General features: G+C 40.0%; 1 protein-coding gene across 6 annotated transcripts in view; it reads left to right on the top strand.

Annotated features, from left to right (window-relative positions):
- The window catches only part of PPARG (peroxisome proliferator activated receptor gamma), a 149,502-nt gene that overhangs the window by 108,750 nt on the left and 18,111 nt on the right, over positions 1 to 22,641 (top strand). For 5 of the 6 annotated variants that reach the window (XM_056524258.1, XM_056524257.1, XM_056524256.1 and 2 more), the window contains 3 exons: positions 12,208 to 12,457; positions 14,953 to 15,122; positions 20,064 to 20,202. In XM_056524258.1, the coding sequence (XP_056380233.1) occupies positions 12,208 to 12,457; positions 14,953 to 15,122; positions 20,064 to 20,202 (559 nt within the window). Of the gene's footprint in view, positions 1 to 12,207; positions 12,458 to 14,952; positions 15,123 to 20,063; positions 20,203 to 22,641 lie in introns of those variants that run through there. The other variant, XM_056524261.1, reaches the window with a different exon arrangement.

Raw genomic sequence — 22,641 nt, 5'->3', positions numbered from 1 at the left:
CATGTTCACTTTAATTATATTTTTATTTTTATAGACAATAAAGGAGATAATTCACATTTTAAGTGTTTTCAGTTTTCCACGTTTTTAGTCTTTTTATGAACTCCCCTAATGTTTTTAAGACCATTCAGTAACCGGCCATTTATTGTGGTCTCTGCTTTGCCTAACAACCGTGTAATGATCTAGGGAGTTATGATACATGAAAGCCTCCATCACTTACACCTGTTACACAAGCCTGACACAACCACGAGCTGACCTGTTATCGCAAGCTACAAATACCTGCACTCTTTTCAGTGAACTTTGGTTGGGGGGAATCAATAAACCAATAAATGAGCACTTGCTGTACATGGTTTAAGTCAGAAAATGTTACTTTAGAAGGATCAAACCACAGGGTGTTATATTACAATTTACATAGATATAATCTAAAAAAAATCTAATACTTTGGACTGATCCTGAGTTAGAACTTGAATTAAAGGGGTATTCCGTGCAAAAATATTTTATCCCCTATCCAAAGGATAGGGGATAAGATGTCTGATTGCAGGGGGCCCGCTGCTGGGACCCCCCCCGCGATCTCCCTGTAGCACCCGTATTCTATGCGTGTGCTGAATCTCCAGTTTCGGAAATCTCCAAGTTTCCGGGACTGGGGATGTGACACCACGCCCCCTCCCATAGACATGAATGGAGGTTTCCGAAACTAGAGACGCAGACCCCGCATAGAATGTGCCCCCCCCCCGCGATCAGACACCTGAATAGGGGATAAAATCTTTTTGCCCGGAATACCCCTTTAAAGTCGGAGGCTGCATTAACACTCCTGCTTTAACACTCCTGCTTTAACACTCCTGCATTAACACTCTGCATGCTTCAGAACTGAAATCTTCCAGCTGGTTGAGCATCTTAAGAATTAAAGGAGTTGTCCAGTGGTGACCAAGTGGTGAACCAGTTATCCCCTATCCTAAGGATAGGGGATAAGTTTGAGATCGCGGGGGGTCCGATCGCTGGGGCCCCCTGCGATCTCCTGTACGGAGCCCCGACAGCCCGCGGGAAGGGGGCATGTCGACCTCCGCACGAAGCGGCGGCCGACACGCCCCCTCAATATAACTCTATGGCAGAGCCGAAGCGCTGCCTTCGGCAATCTCCGGCTCTGCCATAGAGATGTATTGAGGGGGCGTGTCGGCCGCCGCTTCGTGCGGAGGTCGACACCCGCTATCTGGCCGGAGAGCCTGGCCCCCGTACAGAGAGATCGCAGGGGGCCCCAGCGGTCTGACCCCCCGCTATCTCAAACTTATCCCCTATCCTTAGGATAGGGGATAAGTTTTTCACCACTGGACTACCCCTTTAAGATGGCAGCTCCTGGTTCTAATTTGTATACTAATATGGCAGTTTTACAGCAGAAGTTATTCTATTTTTAATGTAGATGACTTTTTGTTTTATAAAACATGAGAAAATGACAAACAAGGCCGCATTGGTAAACACAATTATGTGAAGCCCTTTTGGTTTATATATAATCTGGGTTATTTCCATGTATTTGCAGACATGCGCATGAATGAACACACATACACAACTGAAAAACCTGCCTGGTTGATGTTCACTTATTGTTTAGCTCTATATTTCTGGGCAATATGCCAAAACATAAATTGTAAAAAAATACAAGTTATATATTAACAGTGTTAGCTGACAATATGGGAATTATGCAGCGTGCAGTTTATTTTAGGATGCAAATACATTGCATTGTTGACATCAAGGTGCTGACGAAAAGAATACCATCCTACACCAAAAAAGAAACTTGTTCAACAAATACACAATTTTTAGAATCATCAAGAAAACACGATCATATATGGATGGTGAAACAATGTGATTTATTCAAGGGGTTATCCACCATAAGGTGATTTTAGTATGTACCTGGCAGACAGTAATGGACGTGCTTAGGAAGGATCTGCACTTGTCTTGGGGCTGTGGCTAGCTTTTTGTGAGCTTGTATATCCTGTTTGAGTTTTCTTTTTTACTACAAATCCCATAATTCCATTTTCCTCCCCCCCCCACACATCAGCCACCCCACCCATTGAAATATAATTGAGCTGCATCCATTCAAAAGACCTGTGGTTTTCAATCAGGGTGCCAACAGCTGTTGCATTAGTTGCAGATTGATCCCTCCACCCATTGAAGCAGACAGGCTCCCTGCCATCAGCTGACTAGTGAGTCAGGTCTCTGCCGCATTGCAACCTGGGAAAAATCTGAGACAACAGTCATTTTGTATGCTGGTAAAAATAAATATTGGGGTGAAAATCACAGAAGAATTGTGAGAAAATCATCACACACAGGTACAGACACTATATTATGAACTACACTAACTTTACAGCCCCTGTAGCACAGTCAAATAAAAAAAAAAAAAAAATATCCTGGAATACCTCTTTAATGTGAATTAAATGATGATGCAATAAACAGCCGAGCGACTTACTGATGAGTAATAATAAGGTGTTTACAGACAATTGACAATATGAGAACTGATTAGGGACGGTTTTGGACAGCTGGGGTATTTCCTATAGAAACTCTTCAATGTCTTATGACAGTGCTGTTTGGTTTATACTGAAGACGATGTCAGCAGTCCCATTATAGTATTGGTGCTTTTAGTGGAAAGGTCTTGAAGCCTCCAGACCTCGACATATCTGTAACAAGTGACAATTATAATACTGGGTCATCGTAGCCACCAGGGTCTGGATACAGCTGCCACCTCTGTTCTTTAGAAAATTGGAGTTAATTATATTAAACCTGTTGTTCCAGGAGATTTTCATGAAGAGTAGTACATTCCCTGTCTAGTCGCGTACATGTAAGAAATGGGACTACATATCAAAGATTGAAAAGGACCTCCCTTTATGGCATCTAATTTCACCCTCATTTTTGATGCCAAGGTTTAGACATTAATGGTCTTGAGTTGAGTTATTTTCAGTGGAATTAACATTAAAGGGGCACTCCACTGCCCCAGCATTCAGAACATTTTGTTTTGAATGCTGGGTTCGCGCTTTGGGGTGGGGGTGTTGGGTATGGATGTGGTGCCACGCCCCTCAATGCAATTCTATGGGAGGGGGCATGGCCGTGACAGCACAACCCCCGCAGCCTGCACCCAGTGTTCAGAACAAAGTGTTCTGAACGCTGGGGCAGTGGAGTGCCTCTTTAAACACTGTTATACAGGCTGTGCACTCACTACATTACATTGGAGCAGAGGGTAATTTCTTCAGTGTTCTCACATGAAAAGATATAATAAAATATTTACATATATATGAGCTAGCGCATAGAGATTAGCTGCTATAATGTCTCCCATACTCAGCAGTATAAGTTGTGAATCCAGCACTGGGGTGAAATATAAAAAAAATGTAAGAAGCTTTTCAGTGTGTTTCTTTCTTAAAGGGGTACTCCGGTAGAATCCTTTTTTTTTTTTAAATCAACTGGTGCCAGAAAGTTAAACACTAAATTACTTCTATTAAAAATCTTAATCATTCCAGTACTTATTAGCTGCTGAACACTACAGAGGAAATTATTTTCTTTTTGAACACAGAGCTCTCTGCTGAATCACGAGCACAGAGCTCTCTGCTGACATCTGTCCATTTTAAGAACTGTCCAGAGTAGGAAAAAGTCCCCATAGCAAACACATGCTGCTCTGGACAGTGCCTAAAATGCACAGAGATGTCAGCAGAGAGCACTGTGGTCATGATGTCAGAGCTCTGTGTTCCAAAAAAGAAAATAATTTCCTCTGTAGTATTCAGCAGCTAATAAGTACTGGAAGGATTAAGATTTTTTAATAGAAGTAATTTACAAATCTGTTTAACTTTCTGGCACCAGTTGATTAAAAAAAAAAGTTTTCCACTGGAGTACCCCTTTAATGTATCTCATTTGCATCTCTCTCCTCCTCCCCCTTCTCACTCCATAGACTTTTATAGACACCGTGAAACCTAATTCCTCAGTGAGCTGATGAATCCTAAGAGGCATCTGAGTTGTTTTTAGAGTTATTAATGGATTTGGGATGGAGGGGGACCTTTTTTTATCCTGGTCCTCCAGTGCTCCATTACCGGGTTGTTCACATGGTGCTGGTATGTCAAGAACCCCAACATGCGGAGTCTGGACAGTAGCTAGAAGATCTGTGGCTGTTGCTCAGGAAACAGTTAACTATACTGTGTCTGTACATTGGCTAGGTATACAGTACTAACTGCACATCCTAATGCATGTTTACTATAAGGAACTGAGTTTAATATATGCCATCTAATATATCATCTGCCATTATCAAGTACGTTCCTGTAAAGTGCTATATAAATATACTAAAGAAGAATTTTGGATTTTACATTTGCAGAACATCATCTCTCCGCTGTATAATTATAGACTATAAAGTTTTCAGCTTTGAGGTCAAAAGTTTGCTGCAGGTATTGAGGAGCCGCACATCCTGTTACACTGAACTTTCTAAAGCTGGTGGCTTGACTTTTCTGTGCATCGTGTTGTATTAACCACAAAGGGAAAATAATGCAATGAATGAGAAAGAACATCTTTGTTACCCCAGTATGTCAGGTTACCACCGCAAATCTCATTTTCTGTTTGTAAGAATGGAAATACCTTTTGCAGTGTAACAGTCCATTGGAATGTATTGAGTTACATGATAGTACCATGAACATGTGATTTATTTTTGTTTGTAACAGTCAAATTATCACCCAAAATCTTGAGATCAACAGTAACATCTAGCTGCTAAGGTTTGGGGTCCTTTATATCCACTTCTATATGGAGAAGGCCTTGTGAGGTGTAAATTGGTTTATTTAGCTATGTGCCTGTAAGGCTAAGTTTACATATATCCGGCGCCTGGCAAAACTGGATGAAAATTGCCCGAATGATGCACCAACGGATGCCAGAAGTGCATCAGTTGTGTATCATCCGGCATCCATTATTTGTGATCACCGGACGGGGGAACACAGCTTAATGCGTTCCCCTGTCTGTGCCGGTCTGGTGAGTCCAATGTGAATGGTCCCATTGAAATGAATGGAATCGGTTTTGGCTTCATATTCCCTCTGGCACAGCTTTTGCAGCAACGGAGGGAACTGACATCTGATGCCTCGTCTTTGGTTAGTTCTATCAGGATATACATGTATATCTACTTCCATTGGGATAAACATGTTATTTATTAATATGTTTTTCATTTTCAGTGATTTTCATGATTGAAAGTTTGCATTTCTATCAGCGCAATATGACAGTGGGGTAGTTTGACCCTTGAATGCCATGCAGCGCTAATGTGTTGTCCAATTGGTGTAAAAAGTTGACCTGAGTTTGTGCAGTTCCTGTGTCTAGACTATTATTTTCCTACTGCTCTATCCTCTTGTTGGGTGGTCACCACTAGACACCCTTGCCTTGTCAAGGATTCACCCCCTATCCTGTTCAGTCATCTTAAAGACCTAACTCAATGATGCCTGTGTAGAAGAAGAAAAAGAAAGACCAGAGTATGACGCCTTCTGCGTTACCATAGAAAAAATAGGGGACCCTTAGCTAAGGGGAGTGCAGGCTCTATAAATTTGCCACTCACCTTGAGCGTACAGATAGCACAAATGTATCCCCAATTAAGGGTGTAAGCTGTAGGTCCTGTGCAAGCCCAAAAGGTCCCAGGAAGCAACCGCTGGATGTCCTATATAGAAGCTGAGTAGAACAGGAGAAGAAAAGAAGAAAATAACGCGTTTCAGGGTATCACACCCCTTCTTCAGATTACTTTACCAGTCTGAAGAAGGGATGTGGTACCCCGAAAAGTGCTATTGCTGTACATTACAATAAACTGAACATTCTACAACTTCCGTGCTTCGGTAGTGATACTTCTGGGATTCCTAAGCGCTTGAGAACAAAGGTTTTTTTCTTCTCCCATTCTACTTAACCCAATGATAGGCATCTTGTGTTCTTATTGGGATATAAGTCATCTGGTACTGGTAGTGATCGTAACATCATTGGTCCTTAGGCTGACCACCACGCAAGCAGCTCAGTTACTCCCCCAAGCTTCATGTACCAGTCACGCTGCATTTGATTATGACACATCCCAATAGCTTTAGGGTCTAAAATTAGATTTGTTAACTTTCCAAAGGGGACAAAGGTTGAGAAAAATACCTAAACACAGTTGTTTATCAGTGTATTGTAGAAAAAAAAAAATTGAATGCCAGTTTTGGTGAGTCATTGGATTGTTGGTTGTTCTGCATCATACTTCATGAATTCCCAGAATAGGCTTGTGGCAAGACTTTAATAGATGTATGATTGCCAATTATGCTAAAAGAAAATGCATGTCCTAACACTTCTGTAGGTTCAGCTGCTGTAGGTTCAGTATGGTGGTTGACCACCATTTTTCCTTGATGGGCATACAATGATTTTATCCATCCATCAATAAAGAGGAGAAGAGGTGGCAATGCATGCTTGCCATTCTTTTGTCTCCAACAAAATAATTAATATTAGGATATTTTGTGGCCACGGTTGCCAGGTCAGGTGCCTTTGGTGCCAATTTCAGCAGGGGCAACTGATGTACCCTGTATAACTGAACAAGTTGCACATCATGAAGGCCAGCCCTTGTCAAGGATAAGGTGGGTTCCAGATCATAGAATATTTTTCCTAGGTGCTACCACCAACATTAAATTAGCTCTGTAGACTTACAGGATTCTTATGATTCATATAATTTCGCCCATATTTACTAATAGCATCTGGCTGTCACAATAATATCACGTTAGGATTTTGGCTTGAACTTATTATCTATCTGCTTTCCACTTAGTATATTTGGCTGTCTTTTCTCGTGTGCTTCAGCGCACCAATTTGCACCATGCACCAGTCATGACACTAATCCTGCATGGGGGATTGTTGGTTCAAACACAGAGGAATGGACCAGTGGATGCCGAGAAATAAAAAAAAATAAAAAAAATAGCCTCCAATAGTAACATTAGTAACATTGTTCATAAGGTTGAAAAAAGACCACAGTCCATCAAGTTCAACCTATAACCCTAATGAGTCCCTACTGAGTTGATCCAGAGGAAGGCAAAAAACCCTCATACTAGAGGTAAAAATTCCTTCCCGACTCCAAATATGGCAATGAGAATAAATCCCTGGATCAACCTTCTGTCCCTATAAATCTAGTATGCATAACCTATAATGTTATTATTCTCCAAAAATGCATCCAGACCCCTTTTAAATTCTTTTACAGAGTTCCCCATGACCACCTCCTCCGGGAGAGAATTCCACAGTCTCACTGCTCTTACAGTAAAGAACCCCTGTCTGTGCTGGTGTAGAAACCTTCTTTCCTCTAAACGTAGAGGCTGCCTCTTGTTATACATACAGTCCTGGGTATAAATAGATCTTGGGAGAGATCTTTGTATGGCCTCCTGATATATTTAGGTCTCCTCTAAGCCTTCTTTTTTCTAAACTAAATAACCCTAATTCTGATAATTTTTCTGGGTACTGTAGTCCTCCCATTCCCCGTATTACCCTGGTTGCCGTCTTTGAATCCTCTCCAGCTCCACTATACTGTACCTCTTACAGTGAGAATTTGATATTTTAAAAGTCTCCCATTTAGTGTCAGTATTGTTCTTTTTGAGGACATTATCCCAATTTATATTGTTAAGGGCTTTTCTGAGTTGGTCAAACTTTGCCTTCCTAAAGTTCATTGTTTTTGTGGCCCCTCGAAAGATTCCCTTATTGAAGAACAAGTTACAATGTATTATATTATGATCACTATTTCCTAGGTGTCCTTCTACTTGCACATTAGTTACTCTGTCAGGTCTGTTGGTTAATATTAAGTCCAGTAGGGCGCCCCCTCTGGTCGGGCCCTGCACCATTTGAGACAGTTAATTGTCTTTAGGTATAGTCAGAAACCTGTTTCCTTTATGAGATTCACAGGTCTCAGTCTCCCAGTATATATCAGGATAGTTAAAGTCCCCCATTATTATCACCTCATTTTGATTTGCTGCCTTGTTTTTTGCCTCAGTAATTGATCTTCTGGCTCTTCAATTATGTTTGGTGGCTTATAGCAAACCCCTATCAGAATTTTTTTTTTTAATCTCCATTTCTACCCATAAATATTCCACATTATCATTTCCCTCCCGTATATCCTCCCGTATATCCTCCCGCAGTGCGGCCTTCAGACTCGATTTCACATAAAGACAAACTCCTCCCCCTTTCCATTTTGTCCGATCCTTCCGAACAAACTATAACCCTGTATGTTGACCGCCCAGTCACAGCTATCATCCAACCAAATCTCTGTCATACCCACTATGTCATAATTTTCCTCAGACATCAACCACTCCAGTTCCTGGACAGACTTCTGGCATTAGTCAACATGCAATTCAAAGGTGTATGTTTTTTCTTCCTATGAAGCCTATCCCTATTAACTACTTTAACCCCTCCCTCTGCTCTACCCCCAAAGTACATTATTAAGTCCCCCCCTCTCTATCTACACTATCTTCCCCCTCTACTTTGTAGGTTCCCTCCACCCCAGTCCCTAGTTTAAACCCCATTGAGGTGCAGCCCGTCCCTACGGTAGAGCCGGTATCCGACAGAGAAGTCGACCCAGTTCTCCATGAACCCAAACCTCTCCTTCCTAACCAACTTCTGAGCCAATTGTTTATGTCCCTGATCTCCCGCTTCCCGGTGTGGCTCGTGGTACAGGTAATATTTCAGAAAAGATTACCTCGGACATCCTTGCCTTAAACTTGCGGCCTAAGTCACTGAAATCATTTTTAAGGACACTCCCCCTACCTCTTACTTTGTCATTGGTGCCAATATGTACGATGACTGCTGGATCCTCTCTAGCCCCACCCAGCAACCTGTCAACCTAATCCGCGATGTTCCAAACTGGAGAGCCAGGAAGACCATACTGTTTGGCGATCCCAGTCTTTGTGACAGATCACCCTGTCTGTGCCCCTAATAATTGAGTCCCCCACTACCAGTACCTGTTTGGCCTGCCCTGCACTCCTCCCTCCTTACTGGAACCTCCTTACTGGTGGTTAGAGGCAGAGTTCTGCTGCAGTACTGCTAGCTCTGAAATGGCATCACCCTCATTTGCCAACCAGGCAAACTTGTTGGGGTTTGCCAGTTCAGGACTAGCCTCCCTGACACTTTTCCAAGTGAGTCCAGGTTTCTCAATCTTATACCAGTTTCATACTACTGTAGTGTACTTGCCATATAACATACTACGAGTGGAGGTAAAGTTGGCCATACACTTCAGATGTTAGGCAAACACATGTTCAGCCTGACAGCCAGTCCCACTAAAATTGATGGATTGGATGGCAAACATACCACTCATTGTATGACCAGCTTACCAGTGACAAGTGTCTTGAGTAATAAGTCCATAACCACATCCAAGGCATTACCATGTTATCAATGTGTTACAAACTAATCTCTCCTTTGAGGAAGACATAAGACCTAACACTGTACAGCTTAAATTGGTAACAGTTTTTATGGCATGAAGTTAGAAAATGTTACAGCTTTTTTTTTATTAGGCAATGTAAATGAGGAACATCAGAAGTCTCGGTTTTCAGAATCGAAGATGACAGTGGGAGTTACACGAGTCTTAGCTGAGCATCAGCTGGTTTGTTCTTGCTTCCTTTAGAAAACTGTGGAAATCTCATGTGATCTTAATACTATTACATAATCACTTGGTCGCAACAACATCATGAATCCATATCATATTTACCTCTATGACTCTAAATTCATGTCACAACCTGGACATTTTAGAAAATATGGTGGCATTTACCGGAATATCAATGTATTGTTGCTTTAGAATTAAAAGACAATCTGTAGTATTGATTATATTATTCGTATTATACCAACTTGTATCCTCTTAAAGTTTTACATCATGACCCTCCAAATATGAGTGTATTTTATGGATTTAAAATCATAACTTAACTCAGCTTGAAATGTATAATCTGAGATACATCTTAGTGGCGCTATCATTTACTTCCCCCCTTAAAAATGGCAAGATTATATTTAGGGTCAGTTGTAGCCCTTTTGCTGCCAGTGGTATAATGGGGAAAGGGAATGTGAAATTGGAGATGGGAAAGAAGAACAAGCAGGTACATGTTGTCTGCACATTGAGCCAGAATAGGTATTTTTAGTGGTACGTTCTACACATCGATTATCTGGTCACACCTTCTTAACCACTCCTTGTCACATCATTAAGATAATGCTGACAATATTCATTGTACCAGTCTTAAAGTATACCTGTCATAAAAAAGAAAAACTTTTGACTTGTCACAGAGACATGTTAAAGGTTTTTATCAGTAGGGGTCTCAGTGCTGAGACCCCCACCAATTAGGAGAACGAGAAGTGATAGGCGAACGACAGTGCACTTTACTTCCTGGCTCTCAGTGATGCTTTGCTGCTCCATTATTTATCCCTGCTCGTTCTCCTGATCAATAAAATCTTTTGAAATGTCTCTGTTTCATGTCAAAAGTTTTTTTTTTTTTTTTTTTAAATGACAGGTATACTTTAAAGTAATGGTTAAATGTCAGCTTTACAGTAATTGTCATATTGTCATAGATTCAGATCCCATTGTAATGACCACATTGCAGCCACCATTGAGACTAAATGACACGAAGGAGGGAATTTTTCATTGTCTTTACAAAGATTTTTTTTGTGAACATTTGTTGAACTTTTTTGCACCCTTGAAAGGATGTTGACTAGAACTGCGTCTACTGCTGTTTGGCTTAGTGCCATTTTACAGAGTATTGTGATCTTCTATCATGCAAACTACATGCTTTCAAACAAGGGAGGTCAGAATTCATAAAGAGAAGTGGGATAATGGTCACAAGGATCCATGGAGGTGCAGAGTGTTCCCCCAATAGATGACGTGTGCAGACCATTACATGGGCAGGATAGGCTGTAGTGGAGGGCAGCCTTTCAAAGAGACAAAGAATTGCAGGCTTCGAGCCGACAGTCACTTTGGTGTAGCATGATTAGTGGGAACTTCTTTGGAGCTCAAGCTCCCTGTCCCCAGTTTATAGATCACCCTGAAAGATAGATCCACTTTATTGTAACTTCTTCTACTGTCACCTCTGTGTCATTATGAGATGTCCCTCATAGTTAGGCCAGGTACAGGCGGAAAAAAAATGGCAGGATGTAAGAGCGCGATCCGCCACTCAGAAGGAAGGAGTGAGCTTAAATGAAGAATTTTATTTGCCAAAACATTACCCGTTGTGAGGTTTTGGAACCTTTTCATCAGATGCGCTGTGTCACATATTGCTGTTGTGTCATTCTACACAACAGAGCAAGGTGAGCAAGATCCCTAACAGAGATCCTTTGTGTTATCATCTACCATCCCATTGAAATAAATATTATTGCCCTATGAGGATCTCTGTTCTCTTTTTTAGATTGTTTGTCATAGTTAGGCCAAACACATATCATCTCTCTGTCTATGGCTGTAGACTTAAAATTGGCAGGATCTGCTGGCAAAAGTCTCACGTCTATGGCCAGTTGTATGGTGGAGATGGAAAACATATGTACTCATGTGCTACCCTTGGCAGTCATGGAAGGGCACCGCCTAAGGCTAATTGCCTACACTGTCTCCTAGTTACATTACAAAGCATTTATATGTGCCATACTTCTTAGTATTTTTCCGTACATAAATGTTTTGTATTTGTGTTGTTGGAGTCACGATAAATTTGTTCTACTCTTTGACCCATTTCATTTGTTGCATCATTGCTGTCATTGTGATCAGGACTACTGTTGTTTCATGCCATACAGCCACATGTATGGAGATCTCCAACTGCAGGTCTCTTGGCATGTTGGGCCACTTTATGTCACAACCATTTTGTCACCATAGAATCAAACATCAGACAAGGTGTAATAATACTGGTCATAGACACTTTTATGTATTCAGCATTCCCTTGCTTATCAGGTGACACATATATTACATACTCAGCACAAGGGAAGGAAGTAGTGGGTATTAAGAAATTTGTTGACTGACTTGTATCTGTGTACCCTCCCTTGACAAATGTAATTCATTTGATATGTCCTCAGGTAAACTAATATAATGACATCACGTTTTACCATGCAATACTGAGATTACAATTACTGGAAAGCTGGTAAAGTATGTGGGATGGGCGCACTATACATGACCTAGTGAAATCTAAGCACTCCGCTTCATTCTTAAGATAACCCTATATATTTAGCCACAAAATATCATTCACTTTTTCACCTCTTAATAAAATATTTATTATTTTCCAGGAAACAGCAGCAACCATGGTGGACACAGAGATGCCATTTTGGGGGATGAATTTTGGCATGAACACAGTGGACCTGTCTGCCATTGAGAGCCATTCCCATGACTTCGACATTAAGCCTTTTGCGACAGTGGACTTTGCAAGTATTTCTTCTGGCCATTATGAAGACATTCTAGAAGATAAGAACTTCCTGTACCGAAATGACCAAATGGACGCTGATTATAAGTATGATCTGAAACTACAAGACTGCCAAAGTATGCTGACTCATTCCATGTTCATCATTGTTCTTCGGAGTCTTGCATTATTACCTTTATGTAGTATAAATGATTTGCTCATTGATATACAGCATAGTTTACACAGAGGTGGCTTGTATGCCGTACAGGGATGAAAAATTGCATCAATAACTTGGCTAACAGGAAGAAATGTTAAAACTGGATGGTTAGGCCATTTCACAAGGGCGTATATATCTAAACTGGATGGTTATGTTGGTTCACAAGGGCCTATGTCTAGACTGGTAACGTTGGGTTATCAGAGCATATATTAAGACTGGATGGTTATGTTGACCATGTTTTTGTTGAATACTAGCATACAGTATTTAGCTTTTTTTCAACCACTAGGTCCTATTCACATAAGGTCCTATACACATCTTGTTTTTGGACTATAGCACCGGTATATGTCAGAATAGCGGCAAAAAAGTATTCTGACGTATACCATGGCACCAAACACCAAACTTTTATGGACAAAACATAGTGTTTCAGTGACGTATATGTCCGGGAAACAGACCAGTTGTAGTGACTTTGTAGACTGTGTTTGCTCCAATAAATAGGTATTCTGGGACTTTTTCATTGATGGTCTTTCTTCAGGATAGAGCATCAATATCTGATCAGTTGGGGTCCGACACCAAGCAGTAACCCCGATAAGCTTTTTGCTTGAGCTGTGGCGCATCATTCTGGAGCCCTTCCATACTGTTCTTTATTACACTTCAGGTGAAGCATGTCCTAGATATGGGAGCTGATCTGCAATAACCCAGCATGGTCACTACACAATGTATGGTGCTGTCTTCTTCCAGCTCCATTTCCTGTGTATGCGGGTGCTATGGCTTTAGCAAACAACTGATTGGTGCAGTGCGGGTCTTGGATCACCACTGATTAAATATTGAGGGTCTGTCCTAAATATAGGACATCAATAAATAAGTCCCGCTAAAGTCCTTTTAAAGTGTTACTGTTGTTGAAAAAAAGTTTGACATGTTGCCTATTAGACCAATTGAAAACGCTAGGTATAAGCCGGGAAGTTTGCGGCAGTACGTCACTCACTAGCTGTCAATCAAATCTGAACTTTTCACTATAGAAGTTTATGCAGTGAAAAGGTTGGATCTACCGGCCACTAGGGGAGTGGAGCACAATGCCAAGCACTACCCAGGCTTACAACTTGAAATCAAAGCGGTTTTAGGAGTGAGGTCAGGTGTTATTTAAAATGTGTGGTCAGATGCGTAGCTTGTAGCTTCTGGGCCCAAAGCAGGATCTGCAACAGGGCCCCAAATGTCAATAATAATACTGGTCTCTTATAGGAAAGAAGTGCTTTGGGTCCCCTTAGGCACCAAGGCCCCGGTGCGACTGCTACTTCTGCTACCTCAATAGCTACGCCCCTGTGTGTGGTTACAGATGAGAAAAATGTATACATGATCCGAGTCTGCCTTAAAGATATTCTTCATACCCAAACCACTGTTATTGTGGTTAAAGTCATCCCCATTTGGATAGTCCCACAAAAATCATGAGAGTTGGGGCTCGTTCACACTGTCATTGAGCTCCGGCAAATGAAGCTCCAGCGTCCTGGCCATTAGAATGATCAGAGTTGAGCAGAAATCCGCTAGGATCCGTCAGGACCTGGTGGTGTCAGTTGTGCTCCGACCCGCTCCAGATCCATTTGACACAAAAAAAAAAAAAGTGCCCAATAGACCCAGAATGGGACATCCTCTCACCAAGACCCCATATATTGTTTTTTTCCTTCTAATCTTTTGCAGGAGAACAAAGTATATTCCTACTGTAAGAGATCGCCTATGAATTAAGCCATTATTATTTGTATATAAATAGTGGTCTGTAACTCATACTTTTAGACAATATTGGGTCTTTCACTTTATATTACATTAAAGGGGTACTCCACTGGCAAAAAATTTTTTTAAATCAACTGGTGCCAGAAGGTTAAATAAATGTGTAAATTACTTCTATTTATAATAAAATATTAATCCTTCCAGTACTTATCAGCTGCTGTATGTTCCAGAGGAAGTTCTTTTCTTTTTGAATTTCCTTTCTGTCTAACCACAGTGCTCTCTGCTGACACATCTGTTCATTTTAGGAACTGTCCGGAGTAGGAGAAAATCCCCATAGCAAACCTATCCTGCTCCAGACAGTTCCTAAAATGGACAGAGGTGTCAGCAGAGAGCACTATGGTCAGACAGAAAAGAAATTCAAAAAAGAAAAGAACTTCCTGTGGAGCATATAGAAGCTGATAAGTACTGGAAGGATTAAGATTTTTAAATAGAAGTAATTTACAAATCTGTTTAACTTTCTGGCACCAGTTGATTTAAAAAAAAAAAAAAGGTTTCCAGGGGAGTACCCCTTTAATGGTAATTTAAAATTTTCATAAGACATTTCCATCCCACAAAATGGTTGCCATCATGTAAATAAATATATGAAATATAACGCAATGGTTTCTATGTTTATTTATTTTATTTTTTATTTTTTCACCTCAGACACAATAAAATTGGAGCCACCTTCTCCGCCTTACTATTCTGACAAATCACATTCCTTTAATAAATCTCAGGACGAAGCCTCCAACTCCCTCATTGCCATAGAATGCCGCGTGTGTGGTGACAAAGCCTCAGGATTCCACTATGGAGTCCATGCGTGTGAAGGCTGTAAGGTAACATATTTGTGCTTTTTTCTGTTGTTATGTTATTATGTGGCTATGTTGTTAAAGGAGTATTTCAGGGAAAAAAATATTTTTATATATCAACTGGCTCCAGAAAGTTAAACAGATTTGTAAATTACTTCTATTAAAAAATCTTAATCCTTCTAATAATTATCAGCTGCTGAAGTTGAGTTGTTCTTTTCGACAGTGCTCTCTGCTGACATCTCTGTCTATCTCGGGAACTGCACAGAGTAGAAGAAGTTTGCTATGGGGATTGGCTTCTACTCTGGACAGTTCCCGAGACACGTGTCATCAGAGAGCACTTAGACAGAAAAGAACAACTCAAATTCAGCAGCTCATGAGTACTGAAAGGATTAAGATTTTTTAATAGAAGTAATTTAGAAATCTGTTTAACTTTCTGGAGCCAGTTGATTTTATATATATATATATATATATATATATAAGTTTTTTCGTGGATAACACCTTTCATTTTTAACATGTGTGGTGTCTGGGAGTTGTAGTTTTGCAACAGCTGTAGACACCCTGGTTGGGAAACGCTGGTTTATAACGATACATTTCTTAATATTTTCGGAATATATAGTACTTATCAACTGCTGTATGCTCCAGAGGAAGTTGTGTAGTTCTTTCCAAACTGAGCACAGTGCTCTCTGCTGACACCTCTGTCTATGGCAGGAATTATCCAGAAAAGGAGCAAATTCTTAAAGGAAAACTGTCAGCTAGTTCACCCACACTAAACCCAATATACTGGCTGATAGTGGGGGCGCATGCACCTGTCGTTTTTACGCAGCTCTCACGTCCGACGTGAGAGCTGCATAAAACGTCAGGCACATGCGCACTGCAGACAGAGCGCTGCACTCAGGGGACGTGTGACTCCACGTCACTAGGACGTGGGGTTGAAGAAAATTAACATGCAAACAACGGGGTGGGCTTAGGCCCCTTCCTCCGGGAAAATAAAGGAAAGGAAAATCCAGCTCCCGGAAAAAGCAGTGTCCAATAAAACTTAACGCATATTTGTGCACATAAAAATGGTATGCCACCATAGTGGCAAGTGACAGGTCACTCATAAAAACAAAGAGTGAAACTCCGACGCGTTTCGAGTATAAGCTCTTAGTCATGGCCCTTCCTCCGAGACCCAAAGCGAGAGGGACGACGGGGGACTTGCGTTCAAAGCACCACTGGGAAGACCCAAAACACAACTTTAGTGGGGGAGAACTCAGCGGCCAGGGCACACAAAAAAGTTAGTGAACCATTTATGGACTAACCCACACTACAATGCTTCACATACACGTACAATGATAAATGCTGGCAAAAATCCCTAAATTTTGCTCCACCCCTCAGACCCTGATCTACGCATGACTTGTGCATCTGGTCACCTTGGAGTGTCCCTTTAAATAGTGAAACACTACAAGTTACTGGGGTTTTTAGTGCTGACCTGTAGTCACTTGTTAGGCTATGTTCACGTCTACATTGGAGCTACGTTGTTGAATCTGTTTAAGTAGTGTATCAGAGCGGACAGAAAAATGCTGCAAGCAGTCATTTTTTGTAGGGTCAGATACACCTGATGGAAACCAGACAGACCCAATAAGGTCAATGGGATCTGTCGGGATCTATAGGTGTCTGTTGTGCAATGGACAATCCAGTTCCGTTTTCTGGCCCTGATCAGAGACTGTGACGTAGATGTGAACCCTTAATGTGAGGCCTTAATGTACCGTATTATTCAGCACTTTTTTATTCTGCAGTCCCCTAATTTCATCTTCTTCCAATAACAAAGCTTAAGCTTGTGTGGTCCCAGCCCGGTGACCTCCTGTAATTCACTTGAGTTTTCTCTTGTAAACAGAAGGAAAATTAGATGCAGCTTTCTAACAGTGTTGGTTGTATTAGACAATGGCTGTGGGTGATAAGAAACATAATAATGTACAGTATAATACTGTATCAAACATCATGTCCATGCTGTAATAAGGGGCTCATGTAACTAGTAAAATATTGCGAACTATATAAATGGCCATAATGCACGTTCTTTACTTAGTTTTATTAATAATATATGACAGTGTTTTCTAAACAGTGGGCCTCAAGCTGTAGCAAAACTACAACTCCCAGCATGCCCAGACACGGATACATGGATTGAGGAAGCATATATATATATATATATATATATATATATATATATATATATTATTATTATTATTATATATTTTTTTATTATTATTTTTATTTTTTTTTGCATTTTAGGAATCTGCAAAATTCCTAAAACTGCTACATGGGAACAACCCAAAAGCTGGTGATAATACATCAGTTAATCCCAATATTTGTCCTTATTTACTTATCTAAGTGCATTGTAATGTATGCATTTTTGCTTGGATTGGTGCATTAATACTTCACTTTAGACTGTGTTCACATTCTTGAATGCAAAATTAACAAGGGGGTTAAAAAGAGAAGTCTTACAGGGACATTTATCATCGTTGCTTTGGCTGTTTTTGGGGCTAAAGCCCAGGCTTAGTAATGGACTCTGTCTATTAGACAGCTTCCACTACTAAGCCTATCAAGTAAATAAAAAATAAAATAAAAAACACAACACATTTAAAAAAAATGTATTACAAAAAAACACTCCCCCACAAGCCCTTGTTAACCATTTTATTAGCATCCACAGTCCACAGAATACACGGATCTGAAATTAGAAAAAAAAAAAACAAGAAAAATAGGTTAATACATTTATTGTCACCTGCCAGCACATCTCCTGTGCCGCACGACTACAACTCCCAGCATGCCCTTACAGTAAGGAAATGCTGGGAGTTGTAGATGTGCAGTAGGGAGAAGGTGACAAGCTTCTAAGGGCATGCTGGGAGTTGTAGTTGTGAGGCAGGGGGCAGGTGATAAGCTTGTCACCCGCTCCACAACTACAACTCCCAGTATGCCCTTACTGTAAGGACATGCTGGGAATTGTAGTCGTGCAAGCCATGGAAGCGAGCGGTAATGCGCTCCACTCCCTGGCTGGCGGTGATCAGAAAATCACTGTAATTTCATATTTCCCACTGGCGGGAAATTTGAAATTACAGTGAACTCTGCGGCGCCGTGGTAAGGAGCCCAGGCTGACATAACATTGCAGCCACCCGGGACTCCTGCAGCCGGGCCGGGAGATGTGCAGGAGCCGGCTCTTCCATCTCTCAGTGTGTACTGCAGTGCTGAGGGATGGCAGAGACGGCTCCTACACATCTCTCCGCCTGGCTGCAGGAGTCCCGGTTGGCTGCAGATTGCCGCGGGGATAATATATGATGGAGTCCTGGGTGGCTGCAGTGAGGCCAGCCCGGGCTCCTTTTAACATATAATGGAACAGCGTAGTTCTAGTCCCACCTGTAAGATCAAATTTCCCGCCGGGTCCCGTGATTGGCTGTTCGGTCCCAGCCAATCACGGGAACCAGCGGAAAATATGAAATTACAGTAGGGGATATAGATAACTCTGAGGCACCGAGGTATGTTAAAAGGAGCCCGGGCTGACACCAGTCTGCAGCCACCAGGCTCCATCTGATTCTATCCCCACTACCCTAACTTAATGATATGGACACGGCTTTACATCCCCCCCTTGTCTCCCACCCGCCCACGCCGCACATCCCTAGCGGGAAATATAAAAATCTGCTCTCCAAAGTCGTTTTGTAAGCCAGGTTCAGGCTGGCTTACATGTACACTGTTTTAGAGGGCTTGCGACTTTTTGTGCGACTTTCGCACTTGATGAATCCTTGACCACTGCAAAGTGAAAAATAAAATTTACTTTCATAGGCTCTTTTGTAGCTTTTTACAGCCAAAAGTCGCACAAAAATTTGCTTAGGTGCTAATGCGACTTTTGTGCGACTTTAAATCCCTTGATAAATGTCCCTCTTAGTCTTTTCTTATAACTGTCCTGGCTTTGTATTCAATATTCACAATTTAAAATGTCTATGTGTGAACATATCTATTAAGCCAATTGTTGTGGCTTTGCGGTATGGTGATGTTTTTTATATATGTTAAATATTTTAACATATTTCACCTGTAAATAAACATCGCATCATGAAAGGAAGGCAATTTACAGTAAAACCCTTTCAGTTGTGCTGCGCAGTATTTGGTCTTACAGCGCACTACAGCAAGTGTGCATATAACAATCAGTATTGGTATTTAGAAATTTATTTTTATTAGATTCCTAAAGGGGCACTCCCGTGGAAAACTTTTTTTTTAAAATCAACTGGTGCCAGAAAGTGAAACAGATTTGTAAATTACTTCTATTAAAAAAATCTTAATCCTTCCAGTACTTATTAGCTGCTGAATACTACAGAGGAAATGGTTTTCTTTTTGGAACACAGAGCTCTCTGCTGACATCATGAGCACAGTGCTCTCTGCTGACATCTCTGTCCATTTTAGGAACTGTCCAGAGCAGCATATGTTTGCTATGGAGATTTTCTCATGCTCTGGACAGTTCTTAAAATGGACAGAGATGTCAGCAGAGAGCACTGTGCTCGTGAGGTCAGCAGAGAGCTCTGTGTTCCAAAAAGAAAACCATTTCCTCTGTAGTATTCAGCAGCTAATAAGTACTGGAAGGATTAAGATTTTTTAAAAGTAGTAATTTACAAATCTGTTTAACTTTCTGGCACCAGTTGATTAAAAAATAAAGTTTTCCACGGGAGTAACCCTTTAAGTCTGGTTGTCCCAGTTATTCGCACATGCAAACATAGGCTAAAGTTACAGTAGTAATGAGATCTGTCGACAGAAGTTAACCTGTAGGTTGACAGATTCCATGTAGCAGAAGTTTATTTCTATACTGCACAAAAGTAAAAACCAAAAGAAAATGAATAAAAACTGCAAAAAAATAAAAGAAAACTGCTAAATTTTATATTTGAAGATGATATAGCAGGAGACGTAGTGGAATTAAGACATACCATTTAACCATTTGTATTCCTGCCTTTACAGGGGTTTTTTAGAAGAACAATAAGATTGAAGTTAATTTATGAACGATGTGAACTCAACTGTCGCATTCACAAGAAAAGTCGGAACAAATGTCAGTACTGCCGATTCCAGAAGTGTCTGTCGGTCGGGATGTCTCATAATGGTGAGTTTGTAGGTTTGCTTCTTTTAGTACTATCTATGTAGACGTCACCCAAAACTGTATCATCATTGTGTAATGGGAACAAAGGCACAAAATATTGTGGGATCAAATAAAATGTGAACTCTTATTTTATTCTGGTCAAAATTCCTAGTAAGCAGTGAAGGAAAACCCAAAAACCAAAATGATGCCCATCCTGTTGATACAAGTTCTTACCAGCTGGTAACTCATCCATAAAAGAAGCTTATGTTCCTCATAACCACACATGCCTCACAAATGGACGCTCCACCTCAGGGGTCCTTACTCATTATGGGAACAGGGGGACCCTTGTTTTGGAATATGAAAATTGTTTCTATCGATCTATCATCATATTTTTCTCATATCTATTATTATATCTACCTATTTATCCCATATCTATCTCATATCTATATATTATCTATCTATAATTCTATCTCATATCTATCTATTATCTATCTATCTTATATTTATCTTCGATCTATCTATCTATCTCATATCTATATGTCTATCTTTTTCATATCTATCTATCATCTATCTATCTTATATTTATCTTCTATCTATCTATCATCTATCTATCTATCTCATATCTATCTATCTATCTTATATTTATCTTCTATCTATCTATCTATCTCATATCTATCTATCTATCTATCTTATATTTATCTTCTATCTATCATCTATCTCATATCTATCTATCTATCTTATATTTATCTTCTATCTATCCATCTCATATCTATCTGTCTCATATCTATCTCATATCTATCTATCTCATATCTATCTATCTCATATCTATCTATCTATCTATCGATCTTATATATATCTCCTATTTATCTATCTATCTCATATCTATCTATCTATCTATCTGTCTCATATCTATCTCATATCTATCTATCACATATCTATCTATTTATCTCATATCTATCTATCTATCTATCTATCTGTCTCATATCTATCTCATATCTATCTATCTCATATCTATCTATCTATCTATCTATCTATCTTATATCTATCTATCTATCTATCTATCTATCTTATATATCTCCTATTTATCTATCTATCTATCTGTCTCATATCTATCTCATATCTATCTATCTATCTCATATCTATCTATCTATCTATCTATCTAGATAAAGCAAATACGATGCAGCACTCCACAAGTAGCAAAGAAGGTGGTTTTATTCCATCATGTGCATAGACAACGTTTCACCAGTCTCACACTGGCTTTTTCAACTTGAAATTTGCTTTATCTGGATTAAGGAACCGGAGGACCCAGGTTCCAGATATGCGGGCACCCCGAATCTCTTTTTTACTCTGGATTTTGGTTGTGCCGTTTTTATTTGCATTGTATCTAACTATCTATCTATCTATCTATCTATCTATCTATCTATCTATCTTATATCTATCTATCTATCAATCTATCTATCTTATATATATCTCCTAATTATCTATCTATCTCATATCTATCTATCTATCTATCATCTATCTATCTGTCTTATATCTATCTATATATATATATATATATATATATATATATATATATATATATATATATCCTATATACTATACTAGCTCGTTCTAATTTTGTTTTCTAGCGCCTTAGGTAGTTTTACAAAATTTTCACCTTGAACCCTCGTGTTTGCCTCGCTGGGAATTTTCTGTCATGTTAGTACAACTATTTCTAAAGGTTCTAGTTCCTGCTCGAGTGCAGAGAATGTGCTCAGAACAGAATGTGTCCGTGACAATGCTAGCTAAGAGCCATTATGAAAGAGACAACACCAGAATGGCCTGCTCCAAAGGAGGGGACTGACAGGAATTACCTCATTCCTTCATCTTATCACTATGACAAGAGGAGAAACCTGTTGGGCAGGTCGGTCGGACAATGCTTTTCAAATATCATTGGAGAAGCCATGCAGATATGTTGCAGGCCCTGCTAGGTCTGATGCTGTCACTATTTTCCCTTCCAGCTGGTGAGTGACAGCATTAAATCACGCGTGTTCTTCATCTCATGGGAAACCATCCCCAGTTTCTTGATAGACGAGTCTACAGACAATGATTTTACAGCTGTCGATACTGGTCGGGATCTGCATTTTTCTACCTATTGTCCATGTCTTAAATTTCATTCTTGCTACAATGACACTGGGTCTGAGTAACTTACCCCTATAGGGTTAAACCATTTTCCCAAGGACCCAACAGTAATTTTTATTTTTATTTTTTAATTGTCATTCTAAAGCTATTTTTTTCATGTAGCTGTATAAGGCTTTTTTTTTTTTTTTTGCAAGATGAGTTGTATTCTGTAATGGAATCATTCCATGGTGAATACAAGTAATTCATTAATACATTTTTATTTTTTTTTTAGGGTTTTTCAGATGTATGCAAACAAAACCCTAAAATATTGCCTTTGTTTTTCCCCCCACTTTTTACTCTGCC

The sequence above is a fragment of the Hyla sarda genome, chromosome 6, assembly GCF_029499605.1.
Source record: "Hyla sarda isolate aHylSar1 chromosome 6, aHylSar1.hap1, whole genome shotgun sequence".
NCBI lineage: Eukaryota > Metazoa > Chordata > Amphibia > Anura > Hylidae > Hyla > Hyla sarda.
The sequence above is the reverse complement of the archived record's forward strand: the minus strand, read 5'-3'. Positions and strand labels throughout refer to the sequence as shown.